Here is a 20,584-nt window from a genome sequence, read left to right as displayed (position 1 = left end):
TTGCTCTCTTGAGTGAAAGTCTGATTTCTGTACAAAGAAAGCAATTGGGTTGGACTTACTACTGTGTAAATTTGGCTCAACTGAGCACACTAAAATGGATCTCCTCAAGAACTTTTTCAGCTATGGAGCCCATAATTAATGGGAACCTGGAGTTCAACACATAATTGTTGACAATGTTTCCAAAGACTTTGAAATAGGAACAATATGGCAAAATTACATAAGCTTTCATATATTCTTGCTTTTTAGCTGATGGGACACCATTAGAATACATTCTAAAAAATACAAAAGTAATCCTTATAAAGCAGGTCAAATTTCCTTGATATCTGGGAAAATCAGTATTCTTCAATTTGCCACTTACCAGCAGAACTAATTCACTCCCTGTGCTACTAAGATAAACTAAATTATACAATTTAACTGTAGGGAAGAAAGAGGCATTTGTGAAAATACGCTAGAAATCTAATGCATACCAAACCCAAGCAAGAGATAAGGCCCAAGGGAAATATAGTAAATTAAAAACATTAATAAATCCCTTAATACTTATGTGTACCTTAGAAGATACTCTCATATGACGTCCACCACAGCCAGTGTGTGGTACTACCGTCATCCCTGTTCTGCAGGAGAGGAAACAGGCTCGGGTGGCCGTGGTCCCAGTTCTGCCACTAACCAGCTCATGCCCTTGAATGAGACACAAGCCACCTACATCTCGGCTGTTCAGTGCAGGGCAGGCCTCACCTCAGTCACTGTATCCAACCCTTCTGTCACTGATCAGGACTAGCTACATAGGGCACTTGCTTGCACAGGGCAAACAAGTCATGGGGAAAATATAAGTGAAGCATCCTTGAGTAGACCAACTATATTTTGATTCTAACACACTATCTGATTTAGAACCAGCTCTGTAGTGAGGCTGGAGGGGGAAGCCCTACCATACTAAGTGCAGGTCATGAAAACTAAATAGAGAACACTCTGCTGCTAAGAGTATGCATGAGCAGTGCCCTGACATATTAAATTCTAATTAGCTGATCACCCACAGGCTCCTAGAAACCCTCCTTATTGCTACGATCAGGACTATACAGCACAGAATCAAATTCTCTTTGCTTTCCCCTTAAAAAACTGTTTTGTATCTTTCACATATTTTGCTTCTTATTGAATACCGACAGATGAAAAGGGTAGCCTGTGGTAACCTCCACAATGTTTTCCAAAGACATACACTGGGAACTACTATCCTAACATATGAAAGTGACACAATGTCCCAGGAGATTTGGGTAGTTGTCCCAGCTTTATCACTAACCCAGACATTTGCCCTCAGGTGAATTTAACCACTCTAAGTCCTAGTTTCCTCCCTCATAAATGAAGTGCAAGTGAATTCCAATACAATGTTCTAATTCTACTCCTGTTCTGAGATACAAAGAAGAAAAACAGCCTAAGAAATAAGTTCATATTTATTACTTTACTATTTTACCCTGTGTAGTTCATGTGACTCTAAATTTCTAAGCTAGTCTACTTCTGTCATCATCACACATTAGATAATAAACATCATCAAAAACCTTTCCCAAGGCTCCAATTCTATATGGCTCCACGGAAGGCCCTCTAGTGAGAAATTAAACCAGCTTACAGGAGGTTTTAAAAAAAATCTATGAAGAGTTTCTGAGTTTAAGCCAAAAATATTCAACCTGGCAATCTGGGAGAATCAAATTTATTCATTGTAGTTTGACAAATTCTCGAGAAATTAACCAGTCAGATTTGGGTGATCTTAAGGAGATCTTTGCCCTGCATATTGCAACACAAGAGGTGAGAAGTATGACTTTTTTCTTCCTTATTTCCTAGTCCAGTGTTCCTCATTTTTTTAATTTAATGAGAATATGCAAATAAGTGATGAAATATCAGAGCTGGAGGGGAACTCAGGTATCATCAGTCTAGTCAATCAATTTACAAATGAGGGAAAGTAGGCCCTAAGAAGGGAAGTAACTGTCCCACGTCCTCAATTTAGGGGTAGTCCTGGCTAGAACCTAGATGTGCACTTCCTGTTAAGGGTTCCTATCACTTGACAACCAAGCCTCATCTGATTTCACAGCTGCAACAACTACAATAAAAAACTAACTGACCCTCTAGAATTTAGTTTCCTCCCCTATAAAATTAGCATTTGGGAAGAATGAGTTCTCAGCTCTCTTCTGGCTGAGTTAGTGAGTGATATCATTCCTGCCTTCCCACTCTTGGTGTGCAGACCTTTGAATACGTACCCATTTCCCCTTGGTTCTGATAAAGAAAAGATGTTTTAGCTATCACAGAATGCCTCTAACTTACCACAATGCATATTTTAATTCCCAGGTTCAATTCCTGACTAAAGTAGAAACTCTGTATGTATATATTTACTTACCATATCTGAAGCTTGATTTTCTTTCCATCTAGTTCTATCGTTCTGATTTTAAAATCAATTCCTGCCAGAAAAAGAAAGACATGCTAAATTTCTTCAACTATAATCCAAGTCTTATTAGAAAAAGAACAAAGATTTCTATTGGGAAAAAAGAAGCTCTCCAACGCCCTGGAAAATGTGAACACAGAGAGGGTGTGCATGGTATGTTTCCTCTGAATACAGGCTGAAGAAAGGAATGCTAATTACTCTGGAAAGAATTCCCACACGTTAAATGCAATGTATTATATGCCTCAGTATTTTGACATAAATGGATCACATCCCCCGCAAAGTTACATAATTTAGACAGACTGAGAATGTGCCGTATTTCCCACTTCCTGAAATACATATGAACAGTGTTTCCTACCCCTCATGCCCTACCCGTCCCCAAAGATGGCCATGGGACCTCTTCACATGTCTTCCTCCATCTCCTTCCACTTGTTTCTTTAGAATCTGCAACTGGCTAAGAAAAACACCCCCCAAACAAAAACAAACAAACAAAAAGCCATTTCTATTTGAGGGAAGGGATCAGAAAGCCTATATATTTATTTTATACAGCGTTAAGAAGTATTTTACATACATTTTAAATGTTCCCCACATCTAACTGGCTAGGGCTGAAATAACTAAAATAGTTTTTGGCTGTACTTTAGAATTACCTGGGGAACTTTAAAAAACAAAACAAAACAAAAAAACCCCACACAACTCATAACTAGGCCGGCTCCCTTTCCAAAATTCTGAGATTCTGACTTAATTGGTCAAGCACAAGGTCTGTGCACTTGTAATTTTCAAAGCTCCCTAGGTAATTAATTCTAATCTGAAGCCAAAATTAAGAAGCCCTCAACGCCGCCTGACAGGTAGCATGTGAAAGTCCTCTGAGGCTGAGGCAGGCACTCCAAGTTGAACCCCTCCCTCACTTATCCACCGCCCCCCCATGGGAGCTCAAAACTTCTTTAGCAGTTTCAACTACAAAGCACCACAAAGTCCTAGGCAATTATCAGCATGCTCTATCAGGAACAAGCTGCCACTCTTTCTAAAGGAACTTGTTAGTGAATACAACTCAGTTGCAATTTGCTAAATCCTCATCATTTGGCTACTCAGCTTTTAGATTTTTCTGTTCTTCTGCATTCTATACAGAACCCTACAAAGTGGTTTCCAAGACACTTACAAAAAAAACAACATACATGTCAAATATGTATCCTCTAAACTGATTTAAACATTAACTGTAGCTATCTGGGAGGAGGAGAGCCTTCACATGCTATGTTACCACAACCTTTCTACATATCAACATTGAGAGCACTCCAAAAGGATGCTTGCCAGCTCCAGCTTCATATAATGCATAGGCATAAGCCACGTGGGTTTTCCACTTCTCTGTGTGGCACTTTCCCCCCAGGGACCCTTTTTCGGTACTCTTGTGTATCTTGAAATAGACAACAATCACACCCAAGCCAATCTAGTAGGGCAGCGTCTCAATATTCTTTCCCCTCACCAATAACCACTATTACTGTTAACAAGTACAATCTGACACCCAATATCCCCAGGTTATCTGGCTCACGTTTCCTTCAGGGTACTTCAGTATTGCAGGGTCAGCAGTGGCAGAAGCAAAACTTAGCAAAACAGTATAAATATTATTGTTAGCATCATACAGATTTTACTGTGGCCATCGCTCATTTAAGACTTAATATGCATTGATTTTCATTGTGATTTACCTTTTTATACATCTTTGAGTCCAGTGTAACAAAGACCCTTTAGGATTCTCAGCTGTCCTTTGTCTTTTTTTTTTTTTGGTCCAGGCATTAAGAACAATGCCCAACAGGCACTCAATAAATGTTTCTTGATATTAAAATTTTTTAAAAATTCGTAATTTTCCAAATTCATAGGAACAGAAAACAGGATGGTAGTTACCAGGGGCTGGAGGGAGGGGGAAAGGAGAATTGTTGTTTAATGGGCACAGTTTAGGATTTGCAAAAGGTGAAAAAATTCTGGAGACCTGTTAAGCAACAATGTGACTACACTTAACACTAGTGAACTATACACTTAAAAACAGTTGAGATGGTAACTTTTATTTTGTGGGGTGTGGTTTTTTTACCATAATAAAAAAGAAAAAAAATTTCATGACTTTCAAAACGCCATCTGTATATCTGAAAAATTAACTTTCTCAATTGGAAGGTCAATGTCCAACATTCCATCATTTACTATTACTAGTTCATTCAGTTTAAATAAGAGATTATGTATATCAAATGCCTGTTCATACGAATATTTTCCTTATTCTGGCTTATTGAGATCATAACTCCTGTTCTTTCAAGGTTGTTTTTGCCTGCAGTTGGGAGTCATGGGCAACTTTTCCACCTTCATTCAACAAAGCCATTTTGAGGCTCCCTTCAAGTCTCAGTTACTCTCCATTCATTTAAAACATTTAGGAAACTTTCTACTGACCTAGCCTTTTGTTTTTTGTATTTTTTAGAAGGATTACCTTTCTGTTATCTGAGGAGGTTTTACCATTATCTGGGAAACTTAACCATCTTTTCACTATTGAGTGGTTTTCAATGTTTGTAGGAGTTGTGAACTGGTATTTAGCTTTTATTTATGTGCCTGTCAGGAGCCAGTTGATAGACAAATGCTGTAGAGCACAGTCAAATTAGCACAACTTATGGAAAATATGGTTTATATTATTATTACTGAAAAGTACTGAAACAGGAAGTCAAAAGACCTACATTATAGGTTAGGGTTTGTTGTTAACAACTCTGGGGAGGTTGCTTAATTGCTCTGAACCTCTATCTCCTCCTTCTTAAAAACAATTGAGAGGATCTGCTAGATAAGTTAGGTAGTGTGTGCTGTGGGAACTCTGAATTCCATATAAATGTAGGAGTTACGTGTGCAGGTTCTCTTACCCTGCAGCTCTTGTCACTTCCTGCATGGATTGTGATAACAGCTTCCCAGGACGCTGTGCCAACCTCTCTCCCTGGTCTAATTCCCCTGCCAGCCACTGTGACAATAACTTTTAGCACTCCCTGTGGTGATGTCACCTCACTATTTAAGAAACCGTGGATCCAACTTCCTCAGCCTGGCCATCCAGCCCTTTCCATGGGATACACTGCTCTCCTGACCCTGCTCCCTCAGAGCCCTTCTCCAATGTCAGCCTCTGTTCCTCTCAGAAGGCCGCACATGCCCTCCCCTCAGCATGTGTGTGGCCACCTCACTGGGCAGCCTTCTCTGAGGATGTCTCCCTCCCTCCTCAGCTGTCCACTCAGCTGTGTGCATCACTTCTCCAAGGCCTGGCTTTGGCACAGTAGTTCAATCCTGCATTATTTGGCTTATTAACATGTTGCTCTAAAGTGCTCTCACATCAAGCAAGGACTCCATCCTTTCTGCCAGTTAGGCTGCACACAGTAGATACTAAATGAAAGGTTAAGTACTCTTATGAAATTACATAAATTCTACTAAGTGTGCAGAGAGCTAAGAAAACCATGGAAGTCCAAAGTTTTCTTAGTAGACCACAGTAACAACAGCGAGAGTGCTGAGAATCTTATTACAGTAAAAAAAAAAAAAAAAAAAAAAATCTTTATAGTACACTTAGTTTGACAACATCAGTAGAATATATAGTAGATTAATAATCACTTTAAATTTTAAAGTTTCTGAGGCCACTCCAAGATTAAAAGAATAACCAGTCATAACACATTACATCAATTAGGGTGCTTTCTGCTACAACAGAAATCCCAGATCTAACTATCTTAAGGTAACTTGTTGACTCATATAACAAGCCCAGTGGTGAGTTGGGGTTTTGAGATGGCTCAGTCCAGGAGTTCCGGCTCATTTCTCTGCACCTCCTTTGGCTCTGCCCTCCTTGGGAGTATCCATTTCATCCTCTGACTGGTAGCAGTTCCTGACCACAACAGCAATACCAAGAAGAAAAGAGGTCATCTTCTTGTGCCTCTTTCTTAAAAGTGAAGGACTGTTTCCCCAAAGCCTCTAGCAATCTTTCCTTCATGTCTCATTTTTGGATCTATAACCGGATTTGTAACCATGGGAATGCCATGTTCTGGGGACTAAGGATGAGTTCCTGAATGAATCACTGCATGGTCAATTAGGAAGATTAAGTTAATCTAAACCTACCCTAAATTTAGATTAATCAAGTCCCATCCCTGGAGCTGGGTCACTCCTGCCAGATCCACAGGGCTGCTAAGGTCAGGAGAGTGGAAAAGCTGTGAATCAACCCTAAGATGTTAGAATAATACTCAAATCTATCTAATTAATACGACTTCGTATTCATAGCCATAGGAAACAGACAAGTTGTGACAGCTCTCCCTATGACTTGGGCAGGAATGTTATTAACCTCGTGATAACCACAGCATTTATCTGCAGGTAACAGTGCCTAGTGTTCAGCCACAAAGCAGAGAGGAGGAAGACGCAAAAGGACAACGCACAACCCACGCAACTCAGATGACGGCTCTGTGTGCTAAACCGTGACCACTGTCAGGAGAGCCCCGCGCCCACAGTCTCAAAGACCTGGCTTGGGCTCCAGCCCCAAAAGATCAGACTGCAAAGGAGGGGCTCTCACATCAACAGCAGCAAAACCTACATTACAGCTCATCCTGCAGTCAGGGAGCAATTTTTTTTCCATTTCAAAGGACTATGTAATCTCAAAAAACACGGCTTCAATGGGCATTACATTTGGGGTCAAAATGTCCTTCACATTTCAGTGGCCTTTTAAAAAGCATCGTTGGTTTTTGGCAGTGTATCATATAATAATTCATGTTCAAAATGATGACCCTGAGTCATCCCATCGCATGAGCAATCCATGAGCCACCAGGCTGCATGCAGCCTTCCCAGCCGGCCACACAGTCCAACACCTATGTTCAGGAGACAAGACTCCAACGTTGCTTCCATATCTCTCAAATATGCCCCATCATTCATTTTTTTATGGCCTGAAAGCAGTGCCAGTTTTCTCATTAATATTTATCTAGTCAATAAAATAGGAAATCCAAATTATAAGGAAACATTCCCATGGGACTCAAAGGCTCATTTTGAATTACACACACACACACACACACACACACACACACACACAGATTCTTACTTTTTCTGAACTGATTCTCATGCTAAACAGTTGCTCATAACTGATACATATGATACACTATAAGGAAGCAGGGAAGCAAATGCGAATCACAGATTTCTAGACCTAGAAAGTACCTGAGAGCCCTGGCCAGGTGGCTCAGCTGGTTAGAGTGTTGTCTCAATGTGCCAAGGTTGCGGGTTTGATCTCAGGTCAGGGCGTATACAAGAATCAACCAATGAATGCATAAATAAGTGGAACAACAAATTAATCAATCTCTCTCCCCCCCTCTCTCCCTTCCTCTCTCTCCAAAATCAGAAGGAAGGAAGGAGGGAGGGAGGGAGGGAGGGAGGGAGGGAGGGAGGGAGGGAGGACCTTAGAGATTGTTGAGTCCAGTCCTCCCTTTGTACCTAAGAAAACTGAGGCCCAGGAGAAACAGCAACTTACCAGATTCACAAAGACCAATTCAAAAAGGGGTTAAAAGTGAATTTTGGCAGTTAAAGATCAGGTCTTCCCAAACAAACAGGTATAAGAATGTCCATGTCTCCTGAGAATTCTTCCTCTTTAAGGGTAACGACAAAACCCTAGCAACAACGGAAATGTCGACAGTAAGAGAACACCTTGGTATACAAGGAGTACTCGTGAGCAGTGAACAACTGCCACATATATCAACATGAGTGAAAAGATCAACTGCAGAAATTTACAGTGTCAAACCATTTCTGTAAAATTTCAAAAATATCCAAACCACCCTGGCCCATGTGGCTCAGTTGGTTGAGTGTCGTCCTGTGCACCTAAAGGTCGTGGATTTGATTCCCAGTCAGGGCACATAGCTGGGTTGCCAGTTTGTTCCCCAGCTGGGGTGCGGCAGGAGCAGCTGATCAATGTTTCTCACATCGATGTTTCTCTCTCCCTTCCTCTCTCTCTAAAATCAGTAAAAACATATTTTACAATATGCCCAAACCAACAGTATGTATCATTTTTATATATATCCAGGTGTAATTTAAGTATAAAAACATGCACAAGAATGATTATCAACAAAATCTGGATAACTATTACCTCTGGAGAGAAATGGAAGAGGAGGGATTGGGGAGGGGTTCACAGGGACTTCAACTTTGTAATTTACTGTTTCTAAAACTGCGTGGTGTACATGGATGTGGAAGTGCTTTTTATTAGGTATACTTTTGTATACCTGGAATTGTTCATAATTTTTAAAAAACAATGACTCGTTTTCTAGAAAAATGAGATATGGAGGCACTCATTCATTCGTGGTAGAAAAGTAAAACCAAATTTTAGAGATGAAAGTCACCTTCTAGATTGAGTGGGGAGGCGGAGCAGGTACTACCTCCTCCGGCCCTAGTTCCATTTAAAGAGGGCCTGTGATCAAGAGCAAGACTGGATCAAGTTCAGAAAGTGAGGGGGCAGATCAGGGGCTTGGGGTAGAGCAAGGAGTGCTGGTTACTCAGATTTCAGCAGGGGTTCAGGGACATTTCCTTCCCTGCCTGGAGGAACAGGAGCTTCCACTTGGGCCAAGGGCAACAGGAACAAGACACATTTGGTCACTGATAGGAGTGGCACTCTGGGAAGGGAACAAAGGAGTTCTAATTTTTCATTCCAAAGGCTGAAAAGAGGGGGCCTGGAGAAGGGAGTTGGGGGAGAGTGGCTTTGCCCTGCCCCTCTGAGGAGAAGTTAAAGTAGGACTTGACGTCTAGCATTGTCCATGCGACTCACAGGAGCAAGAGCTGGCAGAGACCCCGCAGTGAGGCTCTAGTGAGGGATATGAAATCAGCACTTGCGAAAAGACAGCTTATCAGATATTTCTCAGAAACCTGTGGTGCAACTGGAAGCACTGGAGGGAGGGCTTGACAGAGGGAAAGAAACTCTGAACCCAACCCAACCCCACAATTAACAGACCTAACAGGGAAATGAAACTTGGAATGACCAGTATTGGGCCAGCTTTCACTCTACAAATTAGATATAATTTTGCATGGAAAGGGAACAGATTAACAAAATTATTTTACACTGAAGTCAAATTAGCCAGCCAACAAATATTAATAATATAACCTTTTCTGTTTCAAGAGGATAGGGAGGTTTCCCTGGGTTTGTGAATGAATGAAAGGACACCATCACTGGAGTGTGGGAAAAAGTAGGAAGAAGGACTTTTCCTGGCCTTTAGACTAACTCTCTGGGGCCAGCCAGTTGTCCTGACCTTCAGCATAAGCTGTGACTTGCTGCATTTTTGCCCTGTGGGTGGTGTAGCACACACACAGCTGTCTCCTGCCTGGCGTACTATCTAGGCTTGCTTGGGAAAGTCTGCTGCCTAGCCCAGGAAAATCAGGGGTGGACCTTCAACTGAAGTTTTAAACACCTGGTTCCCACTGAAATTCTTTTAAAAGTCCAATTTGGATGCAGTCAAGAGAGCCATGAAAAAATATTCAGATTTCTGGGACATTGAGCCTTCCAGTGAATGACAACAATGCAAGATTCCAATGCTGGGTTTTGACATCAGTGAAGAAAAAACATGAGTTATCTATCCCCTTTGACCCACTTTAAGAAGCAGAAAGTTAACAACACACTCTTACAATTAAAACATGTACTTTGCTTCTAAAGGACATTTGGAAACAACATCTGTGATCCTCAGTGTAACAGAATATGGGTTATGTGGTTCGTCTATTTACATTTCAGAGATATCCCAGAAACAGAAAAAACTTTTTTTCCTAAATATTAAAATCCACTTTAAGAAATGGTACGTTCACTTACTTAGAGTTTTACTGTTAATGATGAAAATACATTGTAGATGGATCCTGCCAGTTTTGAAACTTTGACACCCACATTTTGCTTATGCTTTTTTTGGTGGACTCTCAAACATGGAGATTAATGAAATTTTAGAGTAGCTGGTTTTAGGATAATTAGCTAAAGTCTCTAATTAGAAAAACAGATTCCTGAAATAAAAAATATGAGTCATAGATTAAAGCTTTAAAATACTTTTTTTTCCAAAATAAATTAAGGTCTTGGAGAAAGTATGCAAATGTAGAAATAAAGTTAAGAATGTTACTTAGACTGAAAGAGAGGATTGCTCTTTTGTAAGTACACATTTTTGTAAGTTCATAAAAGCATATTTTCACCAAGTGCCAATTTTGTGGTGTATATTTAGAACCATTTAATTTTTATTTATATTCAAATTTACATTTTTTTGTTTGAAAATCAGAAAGTCTACAGTTTAGAAGGGAAAACTATTTATTTATTTAAAATATATTTTCATTGACTTCAGAGAGAGGGAGGGAGAGGGAGAGAGATAGAAACATCAATGATGAGAGTCACTGAATGGCTGCCTCCTGAAGGCCCTCGACTAGGGATAAAGCCTGCAACCTGGGCATGTGCCCTGGCCGGGAATCGAATCGAGATATCCTGGATCCTCGGTCGATGCTCAGAAAAACACTTTAAAAGAAAGTTTAGAAGACACTTTAACAACAGTTTGAAATGATCACTGGGAGCCAAATATGTTAGTTTCGTTAAATTCAACATTTAAATTTTGTTTAAATCCTTTCTAAATTCAGCAGGGAGGATTTTTTAAAGTGGACGAACAAGTAGTCTTTGAATATAATTTGTTCTTAAAAAGGACACCTGATTTTTTAAAAAAGAAGATAGAAAGAAGACTAGAATTTTTCAGATTTCTTTGCTTCTTCCATTCTGTGACTAGGAAGTGATAAATTAAACCCCATTTATGGTGTAAATCAAGTGACATATATTACCACTTCCTGCTGAAAAAGCTGCACATCTTGACATTCTTTGAGAATTCCCTAATTGTTACTGAATTAAATTCAACACTTAGCATTCATAAGATAGCTTTAATCCGTAAAATCTAATCACACCAACAAAAGATAGCAAACTCAAACTAATTCTAGAAATTAGCAAAGATTTACTAATTTTTCTTTGACAGATACAAAAATAATACAGTTAAGAATAGTTTTAAGTCATGTCTGTATTTGAGAAATCTCCAAGCGCTTTATAGATTTAAATATAAAGATTTAACTAACCCTTTATATGTCTTCGGGAAAAATAAAAGGGCAAAATAACAAATCATTATGTACTAAAAAAAACTACTAAAATATAACTATGTGTTGAATCCCAAATAAAAGGTTTCTAAAATGCTAGAACTACCAAAATATCAAGAGAGAAAACCAGAAATAGCAAACAAAGTGTAATAACACAGCTACAATCCTAGGAAGGATTGAGAATTTTAAATCTGATTAAAGAGCCAGCAGAGATTACCCAGGATTCAGCTCACCACTTGAGAATGGCCAACATGACAAGTCTCTTTTGCAAATCTTGCAGTTTCAGAAGGAAATGTGCTTTAAGTGTTACTCAATCTGGAAGTAGCAATGTGCTTCACGTTGTCAAAATGTAGATTCTGGAGGTTCTCAAAGAACAGATGTTTTACTTTTAATAAAATCTCTTTTCATAAAGGGCCTAATTTATAAACTAAACTTTCTTGAAGAATAAAAGTTCAGAATGCCTCTGAGATTTCCATCCCGTTCCTGTTATTAATTCATGAGCATCTTAAAAACCAAACTGCTCCTAAATGGAACCAGTTGCATCTCCTCTGCTCCATCTACTGTTTCTGAGAAAGTATACTTTTACAGCAGGCAAACCCCTCCAGTATGAGTCACTTACCATTTTCCTAAACTTAGAATTTCTTTGTTTGCACTTTGACAACTCAGGGTCAGGTTTGTTTCAGTTGAGGCTGAAGAGAATATTATGGTTATTCAAAAGATGACAATAAAAAGGCAAATCCCTGATTTTATATACTATGGGAAAACCATACTGCCGAATCACTGGAATTATTGCTGGAAAAAATTACAACTGCATTCCAATGATGTTGCACCAAAAATGCAGTGAAACTGATCTGTCAGATCCTTCCAAGCACTGACCATGTATCATACTTTCCACTCATTTAGAGGTAAGTAAAAGCTAAAAAGAAAAAAAATTATAAAGTAATAGAACTAATAACAATACTACATGGTGCAACTAACTAAAAGCATCACGTATGTTTCCCTTTGAAAATGAGTTCTTAAAAGAGGAAAAACAAAAAAGATTATTACCAATGTAATGTATGAGTTAGCAACTAGGGCTGAAACAAACTCTGGCTACAATTTTATTATTTTCCAGGAAAATTTTCAAATCACTTTTAAGAAAGATTTCAGCTTACTGGTGCAAAATGGAAAATGTAGTAATTTTCCTCACCCAGTTAATACAAATCAATTTTTTTCAGGGTGGGGTGTCTGTACCAAACTACTGGCAGCTGAAGAGAAGAATCATCTAGTCTTACTCTCCTGCCATACCTACCTCACTTCTTCCCATCCTCTTCTCCCACTGACTTGTCTAGAGAAAAGGAAAGTGATCAGAAATAATAAATGTAACTGAAAATTCACAGTGCTCAGAATCCAGTTAGCAAAAAAGCGTTCTCTTGATCAAAACCAACATCAATGCCACAAAAGTACAGTAAAAGTAAGCAGCACTTACAGCTCACAGCAGCAGGATGACAGATGGATAATGATAATAAGCTATTGCTAATGAGGGGGGTTAAAACAGACAGATGGGGGATATGCAAGAAAAGGATGAGACAAAAATCAACAAAAAGGGCACAGATCATAGTTTTTCCCAATCAAAAATTAAAAACTACTAATGATTATATCATCCTGATTTGTAAACACAACTCCCTGTAATACAAACGTTTACAGTTGACAACACTCTATAACCTTCATGTATATAGTTAACACTTCAAGACAATTATGCAACTCTCATATATACAGTCATTCACCTCTAAACACTTAGGACGTTTTTCTAACTTTACAGGGTGATAAACTACTTCCTTGACTTGGCTTTTAAAACAGAATACAATGTTACAACTGGGCTGGGAAACCCTAGATCTTCTCTAATCTGTGCTTCAGACTTACGGATGCCATCCCGACTAACAAAGGAGCTAGGACACTTCATATTTTCTTTTGTCTCCATTGTCCCCTAGCTAATTGCCACTTTAATCTTCAAACACACAAAGGATGAGTAATAATTATATTCAAAGCATAAAACCAGTAGGTTGTCAAAATATGCTACAGCGGACTTCACATTTGCTCATTATTCCCCAATTCCAAACCCCAGTGTTTGTGGGAGGTGGGGAGGAAGAAAGCCTAAACAATATTGGTAAGAGGCTATTTTTAAAAAGACATCCTGATACTTTACTGGCTTGGAAAATCAGCCAGTGCACATAAAATAGTTTCTCCAAAATTGAAAGAAAATTATTTCAAATGATATTTTATCAGCTTGTTCTTAAAAAACCAACTTCAAAGTTTAACATACTATTCAAGGCCTCCACCCACGCACCCACCCACCCCCAATACCAAGGAAGAGGCCTCAGGTGTTAAAGCGAGAAACTTAACTGCACAGTTTCTACTGCCCGGCTCTCCACCTTGGATAGAACTATTCACCTTATGCTTCCCTTTACCCACTTCTTTCAAGATACATGGTTCTTTTTTTATCCTCTTCCAAGGTATGTTTATTGATGTTAGAGGGGGAGGGGAGAGGGGGAGGGGAGGAGGAGGAGGAAGGAGAGGGTATGTACCCACAGTTCTTTCCAAATCCTGGAGAAACACATTAAGGACCACTTAATGTCTGTTAGCACCTGCCTTTCTCAGGCATGTTTTACAAAGTTACAAACACAAAGTGTTTTTTAAACTGGTTATAATCAGGCAGTTGTCCCAACTGACAGACATGTAAGATACAAAAGACTCATTTGGAAGTCTCTAGTCTGACCTTGGGTCCTGGAGGGCAGTGACCCTTATTTCCTCAACAGAATACCTAGGGGGGAGTGACCAAGAACTATGTCTTTTCTTAGGAAAATACAGACATATACTTTCCTTGAAAATAGCCCCCTATACCCCACATCCCCCCACCCCCACACACACATCCCTCCCTCTTACTTCCCAATGCTGGAGTAGCCACTGAAGGCCTTGAGACTTTTTCGAATGAAGGAATATTTTGAAGGAATTCTTGATCATATCAAGACTTATAAAGTATATATGTTATAATGTTATAAAAGCAAAATATAAAGTGTCTATGTCTGTAACTATGTAGAAAACATGTGCATATGGCCAGCAAAGATAAAGGAGTATATTAGGGTAAGTATGTTATGGTGAGATGATTGTCAAAATTATGAATTTAAATTTTTCACCTATTCTTCTTTTATTTTTGCAGTAAGCAACTTTGAAGAAAATATTACACATGCTAAAGCTCAAATAGTACTCACTACAGCTATGCTTCAAATTCTAGATTAAAGAAACTTTGAGGAACTGCTCTTGCACGATCTTACCATTGAGTACAATGCTGTTTCTACGGGGGGAAAGCATAAAAAAGCACCAAACAAACAAGTCAGGCACTTCACCCGAAGGAGCTAACCGACGACTTCAACATTATTTACCAAAGAGCTTGGCCAAATTTGCCCATCCTTTTCTAATCCCTACAGTTCCAGCTTACTTGCTGTCACCTGAAAGAGAATGCGTGGGAAGAAAAAGACAGGGGTAAAGAAAAGCAAGCTTGCTTTCAGTGTGTCTTCTGCAGACACAAACCCAGGAGGAAAGGCATCATCTGCAGATCGCATTTTCCATGCTATCCCTGTCCCTAATTAGCACAGATAATTCTGAGTTTGCCATACTCTAATTTATTAATCTTATTCAATTTATCTAATCAGTTGTAAATCAGGAGAGGGCAACAGTGCAAGCTTTAATAAAGTGAGCTCATCGGACTTTGGAAGCTGCTCAGCCGAGGCTCATGGTGAATTCCCACATACCCAAAGGGCAACTGTGGTCTTGGTGAATAATTTGCATTGTCTATTTTTAACTCATCTTTCTGGTCATAGGGACCCATATTACAATGTGGATTAGAAAAAAGAAACAGCAGGTATATATAGGTTATTTAAAAAGTAAACTCAGGGGTATAGAGGGTAGAGAATTCTGGGCTCTTAGGTATGTAAGGGGTGGATAGAGCCAGCACATTGCCCTATATAAACAGCTGAGAAAAAAATTAACCAAAACAAATGACCACCAAGTTGAAAATTTTACCTCTGCGACTGAAAAGGTAGCATTTTACAATGTTAAATTTATCTACTCAGTTTTTGAACTGATGCAAAAGTATACTGGTAGCACCCCAACTATAACCCTCAGTTACTAGTAATATAAAAAACAAAAACAGAATTATCCACTCACATGATCATTTTACAGACACACTGTCATTTCAAGGATGTCCTCGGGCAAGCCTGGGGCAGGATTTCCACATCTGGTGGTCACAACCTTACGTTCCCAGTTTGGATAGCATAGTCATTAGGCCAGGAAATGCATACGACAGTGATGCAAAGAAGTTAAGAAATATGACACACAATGACTGTGTATTTTTAACCCCAAATGGTCTGTCAGCAGAATGGGAAGGAGGGTGAAGGAAAATGTCACTGGCCCTTTTGGGAACAGAAGAGATCACAACCACTGGGCTTCTGATCTTTGCATGAACTTCTGAAAGTGACAAGAGCAAGCAGAAAAGAATTGTACATTCCGACAAACTGATATTTAATCTACCCCAGATATGCCTTTGCAGGCCTCAAGGTTGAAGTCCATGCTTGTGGATTATGATACTGACTGCAACAAATTCTTCAGCCTATGTGTGAGTACAATCCATTTTCAAATTATAGAATAGAAACTTACTGAGAAATAGAAACTGACAAGTTTTACTTGGGCTATACAAAGATATGGCTAAAGATTTCTCAACCACATATGACACAATGAGGTTTAGTTTAGTCAGATGTAGTCACACTTAGTGAAAATAAAGTTGACTCATGAAAGAGCAAGTTTAATATTTAATGCGACAAGAAGTATTGAGCCCAACATGAACCTGGCCCTGTACTAGCCTCTGAGGAACACAAAGAAGGAAAGTCATGGGCCTCGGGGAGCTCCTAGGTTAGCAGTCACTAAAATTTCATAATGTGAAAATCCTATATCACACTTGTATCTCTTTAGGAGCAGGAACTAACAACAGATGTCGAACCAAAAGAAAACATGATTTTCTAAGATACAAAACTGCCTGCTTTAATCCTGTCATTCCCACAAGCAAGCATATAATTATCTCCCTAAAGGCTGAGAGTAAACAAGTGGCATTTGTCTATCACAAATGGCAAAAATAGTAATAGCAATTTTTCACTGTTGTTTAGAAATCAACTTGGCTTAAGATTGAAGAGTAGTTGTTTTTTAAAGTACTCACTATCACCTTTGCATTCCCCCCAGAACTCCAGTATATAAACTATAGTCTTAATCAAGTTTGAAACTCTCTCTGAACTGTAAGAGCTTCGATGACTTGTTGAAAATCAAAATGAGCAAACATCATATTTATCAAGAGTGGTCATATTAAGAACTCCATCCATTTTTAAGCTGTTATTAGCAAAGGCTAGCGAGTGCAGCAAACCTCTGTAGCTCAGGTGTAGAGTCTTAAGTCCCAGACTCCAAAGTCCTTTGTTTGATAAACTTAATGAAAATCTATTAAAGAGCTACCATTTCTGGTGTACCTACTATGTGCCAGGTATAACCCTAGGAAATAGCCATTATTTCCCCCCATTTCACCGATAAAGAACCTAGGCTCAAAGAGGCTAAGTAACTCACCCTTCTTAGCTGGAATATTAGCTAAGGAGGAGAATTCTAAAGTGGCACTAACAGTGGACTCTCCTCTCAGAGTCCTCCCTGGGCGTACTAACTCAGATGACAAAGGATTTGTGAAGAACCAGTTTCCAACAGAGTGCAGAAAGCTGAACCTAGCTCTAGGTCATCTCTAGCTCACAAAAGAACAGGTCCACTCCAGTAGACCTGAATGTCAGGTATTAGATTGTTGAGTCCTCTGAGTATGCTTAGTAGAGCCATTCCATAAAGAATTCTTATTCTAGATTAATCTGATACAGAGCTGATCACCCTGGCATCTTTCAAACTGGAAGACTCCATCAGTACATGTCTGTTTTGAACCAAAGTAAATCTCTCCCCCAAGGCAAGGCCCCAAATAAGGGAAGTTCAGGTGAAAGGGCAAAAGGCTCTTAACTGAAATCTATCCCATGTTAGCCTGTAAGACAGGGACTGTACCACTTACACTACACCAGGGAACATGCTCTTGGTTCTATAAGAAAGTTTGGGATACACGGGGTATTATCAGTGGTAAAATGTACTTCTTGGCCATTTGGAAGATACCTTTTAAATACACCTAAATTTCTTCCTATATGAGATGGATGCTTTTTCTCTAATTATAGTTGCATCTTCCAATTCTGAGTTTATAATGAGAAAGAAACTACTGGAAAAAACTATAAATGCTCATAAAAAATTAAAATATTTTCAGCTGATAGGCTGTTCTGTGACATCAATGGGGCTCCAAACCCAATGCTCTCTTTACCGTATCACATGCTTCATTATGAGACACTTTGAGGGATAATAAAATGGGTTGTTTTATACCGTTTCTGAGGCTGCACCACAGGGAAAAACAACATAAAAGAGAAGAAAAACTCCTTTCTGGAACAATGTATATCCGTCAGGGTCTAATCAGGAAAAATAAACCACTTCAAGAATTTACAACAGAAGGAATTTGACACAGGGACTTGGTTACACAGTCATGAACTGCTGAAAGCCAAAGAGAAGATAGTAAAAGGTTTAGCAACATCAGGAAGCCACTACCATCCCTGAGGCAGAGAGACAAAAGGAAATGAGGTTACTGGAGCTGAAGGCCTAAAGTCACCTGAGCGCCTGTCCAGTGGGAGCAAGAGCCCCAGAGAAGCCATCTAAAGCAGAAAGGGAGAGAAGTACCCTGGTTTCTCCCTTTCTCCTCCCTGCCAGTCTCCTGCCAGTATCCCTGACTGGCTGAACCCAGTCTGTAGCCACCTGACCCAGGAATCGGGGCAGGGGAAGAGGGAGGAGTGGATGGGAGAGAAAACTGACTGCGGACATGATTAACCTTTAGCTGCAAGAATTTAATGTGTGTTACTGTTGTAAGCCACAGATTTTGAGGCTGTGTAACAGCAAAAGCTGACTGATAGATACTGCCACAAACACCAAGTGGGTAAATAAACAGACAGAAAAATCAGATAAATGAGTAAATCAACTGTGAAATAATTATTTTTAATAACTGCTTTGAGAAAAACATTTCCGCCATTAATTTGTGAGCCTGGGGAGAGGGCAAGCACCTGTACAGATCCCCGACCACACCCTGGTCCTGAAGGAGAAGCACATTTGAAAACCTGTCTAGCTGGAGGGGGAAAGTAGCCCTGGCCATTGCTATCTCACAGCTTCAAAAGCAACTGGGCAGTTCAGCACGGGATGACCTGGTGAACTGGGAGTGTCATACATATGCTGGCAAGTATGGAGCTAGGCCTTCCAAAAAGGAAGTCTGTCACTGAGTCAGCAATGTGGCCAAGCCTTACGCCAGAGCTGTATCAATATAGCTCAAGGGTAGCCACTGACATGGTGACTCCCAGCTCTTTGCCTCTAAGACTTCCATCACAGTCTCCTTAGTGTTTAATAATCTCCTCCATGTCCCAAAATAGACTGGAAGCACCCAGAGGATGCAGGGTACTTTTTTAGCTTACGGAACTCTACAATTACCCACCTTAAAATACATGGCCCCATCCAACCCTGTTTTTTTTTAACCCTCACCCAAGGATATTTTTTATTGATTTTTAGAAAGAGACAAAGGGACACAGAGAGAGTTTTTGAAACATTGTCGTGAGAGAGAAGGATGGATCTGTTGTCCAGCCTGTAATGCTCCCCAACGGTATGTGCCCTGCCCAGGAATCAAGCCCACAACCTTTTGGTGCACGGACGATGCTCCAACCAACCGAGCAACCAACTGGGCTCTAGGCATTTTTCAGGATCCCACCATTGTCTGGAATATTCTCCATCCTTCCAATCAAGATTCAGTAACTCCACTTCCTCTGTCTAGATATTCCAGTGAGCCGACTCTGCTCACTCTCTACCTTAAATTCCTGCAGAATTTATAATAAATATATTAGATATGGCATTTAATTCTTCTTGTTTCATGTAAGTTTTGCCTTCCCAATTAGACTCAGGCAGAGAATCTAGCACAGCATCCCACTGATTAAGCAGGTGCTCAATAAACGTTTAAAAGAATGAGTGAAAAGAAGCCCTTCAGAAGCAGGAGCCTCATCTTTTACTTATAGCACTGCTTTTGGAACCTCTCTCCTGTTTGCCTAGCACATCACAGGCATTCAATAAACACTTCCTGACATTGATTAATTATTTCTGAATACACTCAGATTCATATACCTCCAAACTGATCCTGCAATGCATCTTAATGACTGACAAATTAAGTTATTTATTTGGATAACTTTTGGTGGTGAATGCAAAAATAAAACAAAAAACTCCCACGAAAATATTTAAATTTTAGAGAAAAGAACAAAGCACAAAACACAGTACTAAGCATACATGAAATAGAGGTTTTTTATTTTAGAATGGAGAAAAGACAACAATGCAGTTTCTTACAGAGACATGGAATTTAATTAAAGGTTCTGTTACCATTGTCTCAAATCTAATCCTTAAAATCATATGTTAATTTAGACAGGTTTAGGAGTCTGAGTGATTTTAAAAAATTCACACACAATGAAATAAATACCAATTCTGTAATTATATTAGGAGGACCAATATACGTGCTCCCACAAGGGATGAAAAAAAGAACTGGATATATCATGTTGATTAGAGAGTTTTACTTTCTTCAGAAATCGTAATTTTCTTAAAAGTTTGGCAATAATCACAAAACCTTATGTTGCAAATGCCTCTGTTGTGTGGAAACTTCTACCATTGCTCCAACAACTAGAATGGCTTCCAGGGTCCACTCAGAGAGAAAAAGCAGAAAACCAAAAAAGAAGAGAGACAATAAACTCATTACCTCAAAGACCCTGACAAAACCACAGCAAGTCAAACCAGCAAGAATGCCCTCCACCAACAAGGACTTGGTAATTAAAAGGTTCAGTTTTCTTTCACGGAAAAAAAGGATTTGTCAGATTAAGTACAGCCTCCATAGAACTGACTTTTTAAAAAATTGTAAGT

General features: G+C 39.4%; 1 protein-coding gene across 2 annotated transcripts in view; it reads right to left on the bottom strand.

Annotated features, from left to right (window-relative positions):
* The window catches only part of RAB8B (RAB8B, member RAS oncogene family), a 59,978-nt gene that overhangs the window by 15,565 nt on the left and 23,829 nt on the right, over positions 1–20,584 (bottom strand). For both annotated transcript variants that reach the window (XM_081161380.1, XM_081161381.1), the window contains exon 2: positions 2,375–2,435. In XM_081161380.1, the coding sequence (XP_081017506.1) occupies positions 2,375–2,435 (61 nt within the window). The remainder of the gene's footprint in view (positions 1–2,374; positions 2,436–20,584) is intronic.

The sequence above is a fragment of the Miniopterus schreibersii genome, assembly GCF_964146895.1.
Source record: "Miniopterus schreibersii genome assembly, chromosome: 1".
Classification (NCBI taxonomy): domain Eukaryota; kingdom Metazoa; phylum Chordata; class Mammalia; order Chiroptera; family Miniopteridae; genus Miniopterus; species Miniopterus schreibersii.
This window is presented reverse-complemented; position numbering and strand designations above follow the sequence as displayed.